We start from the raw sequence: 8,936 nt of genomic DNA, 5'->3' as shown, positions 1-8,936 counted from the left end.
GGCCTAAATAAAGTAAGGGAGGGGGGTTTAGCTTATTTGGGCCACCTGTGGCCTAAATAAGGTAAGGGAGGGGGGTTTAGCTTATTTAGGCCATATGTGGCCTAAATAAGGTCACCCAAATATGTTAACGGGATTGTACTCTATTAATGTGGAGATGTTTAGTGCACTTGGTACTCTTTTATTATCTGTCAAACATGGGGTTGCAGCCAGTGACTGACTTTAACCAGTTTGATCAAATTTTAAGCAACTACCATTTTCTTAAAAATTGACTGAGCTGTTAAAGAATAGTACCAAAATGCTCAGTGGATAAAGGCCTTTCAAATGGAACAGATAAATTTGGCATACAGCTACTTTGAAAATTTAGTTTCGGGTACCTATATTTATTAATAAAAATCAATAAAAATAACTCGGATTCAACGAACATATAAATGAGCAAGCTAGGATTCAACGAAGCCGCTTACAGGGTTAACTGCCTCATGCGACCAATCAGCGGCCTACTTTCCCACCAAAAACACACATTAGCCCTTTTGTAGTGTGTGCTTGGTAGAGTTCAGTGTATTTTCCTGGAATTTTCCAGCATTTCTTCGGAATCAAAGAAACGAAAATGCCTTTCATTTCAAACCAAACTACTCTTGATTAAAGTCCAATATATTATACATTAAATCATCGATCTGAGCAAAGTTCAATTTTGAAAAAAAAGAAGCACACAGACACAACATTGGCTATAAGTATTCGGCAGAGGGGGGAAAAAGACAGATGGACAGAAGTAAGAGGGCTGCAAAGAACTTGCAAATCATTCAAAATACTGTGACTATGACCATAGGTCAATGTAAAAAAGCATATATAAATATAAACAGAATACATTAGATTGTGACATATTCTTTACAAATAACAATAACAGTTTTAAAAAAGAGTAAAAATAAAATCAGCACAACATCAGATCACCCAAAAAAAGTTATTAACCCATTCAGTTTAAACACAAGCTACATGGTGGTGGCAAAATCTACCCCAGGACCATGCAAAGGGAATGTCAATGTTATATAAATTTGTTCTTCAACACACAATACACATATTTTGGTTGAAATTTCTAAAACTTAACATTTTTCAAATACATGAGTTGATTTTCTTCATATTGACAGGAACACACCTCTTCACAAGCTGAGAAATTGTTGAAAATAATATAAATTATACTCTTTACAGCAAGAACTTTATGACTTACATCTGCCTCGAGGAGTGATTTCACTGACCAAATCGTCAACAGTAATGTGCTCCAAGCCTTTCTGCTGGACAATCTCTGAAATATGACAAAGAATTAAATATTCACAAGCAGTTCACTCCAGACTTGCAACACTATAGTCATATTTTTAAAGTAACGGATGAAAAGGTAAAAAGAGCATAGCTCACAAAGAGCTCTGACAAGATACACTGCGTGTGGTAAAAGTAAACATTTTTAATTTCAAGAGTAAGAGACATTACCTTAGTTACAGTCAAACTCTGTAATATCATCAAACTAGGGATGAGCATGTAGTTGGCAGCATAACAGAGTTTCGGTGTTATTATCTGTGACATAGCAGTAACTTCCCAACGTCAAGGGAAAAGATTATGACTGTCATGACTAGAGAAAAGACAATACGGTCGAACCTGCCTTAATGGAAACCTGTCGTAACAAAATCTCCCCGCTCCCCCCATCATATTATATTCCTCTCTAATTACCTGTTTAAAATAGAAACCTGTCCAACGGGGAAACGGAAAGAAAAATCTGTTCCCTTCCGTGGGTTTCACCTATCTAAGACGGAAAATGCTTTGCCCACTCAGCCCAGATTTGAAGCAAAGCTCGCAAGTTTGGTTCCGCTGGCTCTAAACTTAACGCCATGGCCATGTGGGCTCCAGTGGCTAAGTGAGTAGTGAGTTTAGACTCACCAGGGATCAGATGGGTGGTCACTGGGGTGTGCCCTTAAGCAAGACACGACAACCCTAGCTCAAAATACAAGGTGCTGCAGTGGTGACCGATAGTGGCATGGTTGTAAACTGCTCTGTATTTGGGTAATATTGTGTATTTAAGTATGTATTTATGTAAGTACATATTTATAATTATGTATTTATGTATGTAAATGTATCTTTACCATTGTAAACCAAAGTGCCCTTCCGGGACAAATAAAAGTGTAATTTATTTTATTTTTATTTCCGGTGTACTTTGATCGCCGTTTCCTTGCTCAGTCGCTATTAAATACCAAATGCTGTATGCCATGAAAAATCTCAGGTTTTCCTCGTTACAATGATGTAAGTTGTTTGTATGTTTGTGTATCTAGAGCTGGAGAATCGCTGTGGAAAGCAAATCCTCTTGCGGTTGGAATACAAGGTTGGCCGATTCTAAACTGACACCCCAAAAATACCTGCTAAAAAATGGCATCAATAGAAAGATAAGTTCATTATTTATTAGAACCGAGCAATCAGCTTGGAATTATTTTGCATCGATTCGTCCAAAAAACTCCAAAAGTATATGACCCCAATATGGGGAGCACCAAAGTACACTACAATATAGAGCCACACCCACTGCAGCGGGGACCGGTGCGACAGCGGCAGGACAGGGCTCCGAGCTTTTATTGAAATAACAACAAGTCATCATGTTTGAGGCACTAGAATATTGATTTGCAATAATCTCACACTCAAGTTTTGAAAAAAAAATCAGGCTCCATATATTTATGTACTGTGATTGTCCTGTCAATGTGTCGCTGTTTGGTGCACTTGTTACTGTTTTATTATCTGACAAACATGGAGCTGCAGCCAGTTGGTGAATTTTGCAATATAATAGATGATATTAAAACTTCTGCCATTTAATTTTTCTAAAAACTGACTGAGGGGTAAAAGAATAGTATCAAAATTCTCAAGAAAGATAGGTCTTTCATATGAAATACATAAATTTGATGTACAGCTACTTTGGAAATTAAGTTTCTGGTACCAACTATATTTGATGCCAGACTAGAATTTGATAAAGCATGTTGAGCCCCCTCCAGCATGTCAGAAATTCACCCCGTATTATATGGGCAACCTACAATTTAGAATCACACACTTGCAATAACTGTTCTCAGTCAATGATTTCTGAAAAAATCATAGAAGAGATAATTGTCCTCACTCAATGAGTTAAACTATGATTTTTGCGCACAAAGGCAGACAAATGCTAATGCAGCACCCAAATCACGATTTCAAGCACATGAAATAAAACATTTTCTCCAAACATGATTGTATTTGTACAATTTACTTTAGAAGAGAACTAAATTGTTCTTGAAGGTTACACAACATAAACAAACCTTTGCAATAGGCCTTCAACTGATCTCTCCATCCACATTCAATAAGACGAGCCCTTAGGAGTTCTTTCAATCTGTATACATAGAAAAAACACGAAAAAATACAACTAAATCAATTTCTAAATAAAGATGACACCTTAAAGAAAATGCAGAGTGGTATATATTTAAAGCTATGACAAGGCCAACCTGTTCTCTGCAGTAGACATTCTCTTGTAGCACAGCCACACAAAACAGAACAAAAAAGCATTTAAAAAACTCTCTTCACCAAGTCCCATTTAAAGTTCTTACAACAGTGCATTGGATACTTTTGTGTCTTATCTACAAACAGTACATTGTTGAAACAACTTTTCATACATATTAATATATATAGATTAGAATGGTAAACAATATTTACTAAAAGAACAACCAAAAAAAAAAGCAATACATCATAAGATATATATATGTGAGGCGTGCTGACATTTATAATTTAATGAGTTACTTCTCGCAAGCGGCAATGCACAAACGGAGATATTGGCCAAAAATCTACAATTACAATAGGGTCAAATTTGTAGATTTTTAAAATTGATGCCATATTCTTTAACTATAACCTGTCTTTTAATATTTTATACTTATCAATTGTAAAAACTTCACCTTGCGTGACGTATCTATTTCCGGGCTTGAATCTGAGAAGCAACTCATTTTGTCTGCACGCTTCATTATAATAATATGGTTGTTTGAATTCAACAATTCTCAGCTCTAAAAAATACCTTTCTCTTTCTCCTGTCTCAACCAGCTTTTGGTTGATCGTGGCTCTCATTTGGGCATCTTTAAGTTTCCTCTCTTGTAGGCTGATAAAGTGAAATTGAGAAGACAAAATAAGATATCAATGGACAAAAGCCAAAGCCATGTAAATTTAATAGACTACTACAATAAATAATTATGATTATAATTCCAGTCAAGTCAAGTTTACATGTATGTGGCCTCATACTCAATTAAATTTTGCTATAAAAGCGACATTATAATAAATGATAATATTCTAAATTGTTTGACTGCTTTGTTTGATTTAATTTCGTACTGAAAATGAAAAACTATCTATATCTTACAGAGAACAAAGGCTAAAAAATTGGGAGTGCATTTTGATTCAAAATTAAAATTGTCAATGGAACATCACATCAATTAGTTATGTGACATCTTATTTTTTACGAATTGTGCAGAACTGGGTATGTTTCAGATGATTTTGAATTAATGTTCATTGAAAACTTTGTGTCATCTGTCCTCCTGTTTATATCAATTACTGCAATGCTCTACAAGCTAACCGTACGCCCTGGGGGTAATTTGGTACCCCCGGGGTTGTATTCTTTACATTTAAGAATACTTCTAGTACGAAGATCTCTTTGAAACTTTCAGTATTTCTCAAAAATTCATATTGACAGACTGCTATGCAAAACGTACGGATCGGAACGAGTAAATTTCCTCTTTGGAAAGTGGTGGCACAGAGATCCCCACATCGTATGAATACGATAGTAAAACATAACGTACGGATAGGGTTAAAATTGTTCTTTGTACATCGACTTAAAAGCCCCTACAGCTGTGAGGACATTGACATGCATTATAAACTAAAATCTAAATGAACCAAATAATTAATAATTTTATTAATATTTAGGGCACTGGGAGGTTTAATAATGTCTGGATGACTATGACGAGAAAATCTTAGAAACAGAAACTTAGCCCTTGGGATGGCCTTGACAAGCATGAGACAGGTCCTCATACTAGTAGTCACTAGAACTGAAATCACAACAATTCCCCCCTGCCCCTTGCAGGCACTACATGGAAGTCATATTATCTCTTTGAATACAGCTTGCCACTTTCGTGGCGTTTTTCGTTTCGTGTTTCACCAGCCCGCCACTTAGAAGTTCACTCCTGCGTCTTGTGCCGAGATACAAATCTTATCAAAAACCTATTACACCGGACATTCCCAGCGAGCCGCCGAGGTCACTCAGCATGCACTGTTGGTGTACAGCAAGCAGCACTGGAAACGTGTGTTTTCGCCGTGAATACCGTGGAAATGTGTTAGTAGAAGATGAAAAGAACGCTCTATCTTTCATAGCTTTCTATGAGGCATAAAAAATAGCTCTCGTTATTTTGGAAGGGTTTAACAGGTCTTATTTGTTACCTTAATTTTTGAGAAAAATTTATAATAATAATTACCCAAATACTGTCAAAAAGAAAATATAAACAATGTATACAAATTGTAAATACACCATTCTTGAGATGAAAAAACAAATTATTCTCAGGGTTTACACATCTTTGAAAGGCCATTTTCAGTGTTTTAATGATTTTAATGATTTATTTGCAGACAAGACTGAAAAAAAATAGGTTACTGGGTTGTAAGTGAGGGCCAAAGTCACCACAGTTCACGTAACTACCGGTACTCGATTAATACTGAATGCGGTTCTACCAGTCATGAAGAAGAATAAAAAGTACTCAATTGAATGGTATCGGCCGACACACGGATGCGAACGCACCTCGGTTTCGTCAAAGAGTCTACATATATAACAAGAGGGTCCACTCCTCTCTTTTGAGCCAATTAAAAAAGTGTCCTCAAATTTGGTGGCGCCCTCTTCACAAATGCGCACCCTTTGCAAACAGAGTTACCCTACTTGAGAGAAAAAAATCAAAGTGAAACTAACAAGTTTTTGAATTAAATAAGAATTCAAATTTCGGAAGAACGCTTTTTTAAAATGGTGACGCAGACAAAAAACCTCCTCCGGAGGAAGGGGTGACTGTTTTCTTCGTTTGACTTTAGAATGAAAGGCGAGAGGTCATTAGAAAAAAACAACCTAAAACTCCACACTGAATGAACCCGAACAGCTGATGAACAGCAGTCGATCTGCGCACGCAAGGAGGTGCTATATTTCTATTCTTCTTCTGTAGAAACGAAAGAGAGCTTCAAGACAGACTGCAGCGCCATCTGAAGCAAAGAGCGGACTTCTGGCGGACACTTTTTTGGCTGAGTAGACCATCTTGTTATGTATATTATCTTTGGTTTCGTCTAGCTAGCAGTTAAAAAAACTTTTAAAATTATTGTCTTTTATTTAATTCGTTTTTTTAAGTACAATATTATTAACACGAAACTCGGAAAAAAGACGGAAGAGCCGTTCGGATGAGTGGACGGCAGTGTTGCATTGAGCAGAATTCCACCTTTAGGTGGACAATTTTTTGCCCTGATGAATGCGGGTCCCAAGCGGGACCCGAGCGGAACGGGGATGATGCTCGGTGCGCGTCGCTAAGCCAGGGGCCAGACCGACACGGGACCGGAATGAAGGCAAGGTGTCGAAATAGGCTAGGCTTATTGGGCCACATAAACCCAGCCCCCACAGGACCAGGGTAAAAGAAGGTTCGTCTGAAGAAACACCCTTCGCCGGTGGGTGGGTGTGTAAAATTGTTGAATCCTTTGCGGTTGCGAACTGAAAGCAGATATCTAAATTTATTCTTGAAGTAGCCTACATTTATAGATGAATACATGTGCCACTCCATTCATTAGAAATTGAAATTTGATAAAATTTTGAATATTCACTGATAAGTTAAAAGACTAAGACGAGAGCGTCGAACAGGTAATTTTACAAAATTTACAAATCTCGTCAGAGTCAGAGTTTAAAGCATTAAAGCCAGTACTCCGTGTAAAGGCTTGCATGATACGAGTTAAATTTGTCACTTGTGACTTGTGATTCGGGGTCGTCGGGTGCCGATTTTTAAATGGAAATTACCATTCAGGGACTACCAACGACAGTCACAAGGACTGATATAAATTAAACAAAAATTAGCTCACTGTCACGACAACAAAACTGCTTTGGCCAATTTAAAAAATGTTAGGTTTTCTTTTTGACAACATGAGTAGGCCTACTTACTCCGCCATGTTGAAAATCCAAGTGGGAGAATTTGTTGTTTGAAAGCAAAAAGAATTGTATTAAAACTTATTTATACATTCTGATGGACTCAATACGTGCAACAGTATATATTCTCTTGAAAACAAATAATAATTTAGTACAAAATGTACTATCTGATACAATTATAATCATATATTTATTTTGATTTGACACTGGGCCGTTACAAAACAAAGCATCCCCACATGGAAACGGAGACGCTATTATGGCGGAAGAGGGAAGTTGTCGAAAACTGCTTCTGTAGCCTAACAAAAAGAACTAGCCTAGGCTAGGCTATCATTAGGCCTAAACATCTAAGTTAGGCCTAGCCTATAAACCCAGTAAAAAAACAGCCGGTCAGTTTCTCATTGACCAATAATGTTTGTGTCCAGATCTATATATAGATCTATCTGTGAGAATTGATGTCGTTATAAGGGCGCTTTTAAGCCACTAATTTTGGCTTTTTGTAGTTTATTTTATTAGTTTAGTTGAAACAAACAGGCTAAACTTACAAACAAGCTCAAACAATGGCGAACACCCGCGCTGATGGCAGTTTTGAAGAGCAGTGCATTGGATCTGCAGGTGAACTTTTGATCTAGATTCTAGATCTAGTTATTTATGTAGCCTCTTGGTCTATACTTTTCTTGAGTTTTTTTTCTTTTTTTCTAAAAGGTTAATGATATCTTACTTTCATTTTGATACGGTGTGTAGTGTGTGTAACTATAATATATAAATACGTTGATATTAAATTTAAGTTGAATCAACAAGAGTAGAATCTATATGCAGTGGAGTGGATTCTGCTTTAAAAATCAAAACCTGCAACCTGCAAGACCACCGGATTTTCTTCAGTTTTGCCACGTTTTCTGCTGAGAGAGCAGGGATCAAATAAAAGGAAAAAAAATTAGGATTTCATTTTCTTTCGGCTCTGTTTTCAGATTTCGGCTTAATCAGACTTCCACTGTATTTTGAAAAGGGAGAAATGTATCTTATAATTGATTGAAATTGAACCACACATTTCGAATCCTGATCTAATAAATCAAAATATACTAGGCTCATATGGCCATGACCTTAATCTCAAAGTTACTTAAATTTTATAACTTGTTCTCAAGCCCCCTTCTTCTGTATAATGCTAAAAAAAAGTTGAGAGCCGTCTTTTTTTGACAAGCGAATATGTTGTTCAAAGATCTAACTTACTATCTTTTTTAGGTTTCTATCAAAGTAAAGGAAGTTTTTCATTTGTGCACTGTTTCAAGAAAGTGAACATCTTTAGATATGTGTCTTGGGATTTGTTCACTTTAAAAATATGAGTCCCACTTTCTCATGCTTTCATTCTATTCTTCTTGATTTAAGTGACATGTTGAATTTTAAGAAATTCTGCATTCATTTTACAAAGGTTCTCTTGAGCTTGAACAATTATAAGTGCAAAGGTTTTCTCAACTCTTTTATAAATGTGTGCTCTCTGTCTATCTTTCAGCCTCTCAATCCCTCTCTCTAGTTCTCTTTTTATTTTTCTCACTCTCGTCCCTCACTCTCTCTCCTCTCTCTCTCTCTCTCTCTCTCTCTCTCTCTCTCTCTCTCTCTCTCTCTCTTTTTCACTCTCAGTTTTCCTCTTTAAGATACTATAGCCTACAGGCCTACTATTCTAACAAAATTCATGTCAAACAGCAGGAATACAACAAAATTTCCTTTTCATTATTCTTTTCTTCAGCAACTGTTATAATCTCTTTCT

At 36.5% G+C, this 8,936-nt stretch overlaps 2 protein-coding genes across 2 annotated transcripts in view; one reads left to right on the top strand and one right to left on the bottom strand.

The window, feature by feature from the left end:
- The window catches only part of LOC101847453 (transcription and mRNA export factor ENY2), an 11,876-nt gene extending 4,583 nt beyond the window's left edge, over nt 1-7,293 (bottom strand). Inside the window, exons 1-4 of the mRNA XM_005107887.3 lie at nt 7,193-7,293; nt 4,052-4,132; nt 3,309-3,379; nt 1,220-1,294 (exon numbers count right to left, since the gene is read on the bottom strand). Of these exons, the coding sequence (XP_005107944.1) occupies nt 1,220-1,294; nt 3,309-3,379; nt 4,052-4,132; nt 7,193-7,200 (235 nt within the window). The 5' untranslated portion in view covers nt 7,201-7,293. The remainder of the gene's footprint in view (nt 1-1,219; nt 1,295-3,308; nt 3,380-4,051; nt 4,133-7,192) is intronic.
- A 115-nt stretch (nt 7,294-7,408) lies between these two features.
- Nucleotides 7,409-8,936, top strand: part of LOC101848918 — a gene marked incomplete in the record, with an annotated part of 41,629 nt that continues 40,101 nt past the window's right edge. Inside the window, 1 exon segment of the mRNA XM_013087805.2 lies at nt 7,409-7,789. Coding sequence (XP_012943259.1) covers nt 7,735-7,789 — 55 coding nt within the window.

Source organism: Aplysia californica, unplaced genomic scaffold (assembly GCF_000002075.1).
Source record: "Aplysia californica isolate F4 #8 unplaced genomic scaffold, AplCal3.0 scaffold00640, whole genome shotgun sequence".
NCBI classification, from domain to species: Eukaryota; Metazoa; Mollusca; class Gastropoda; order Aplysiida; family Aplysiidae; genus Aplysia; species Aplysia californica.
This window is presented reverse-complemented; position numbering and strand designations above follow the sequence as displayed.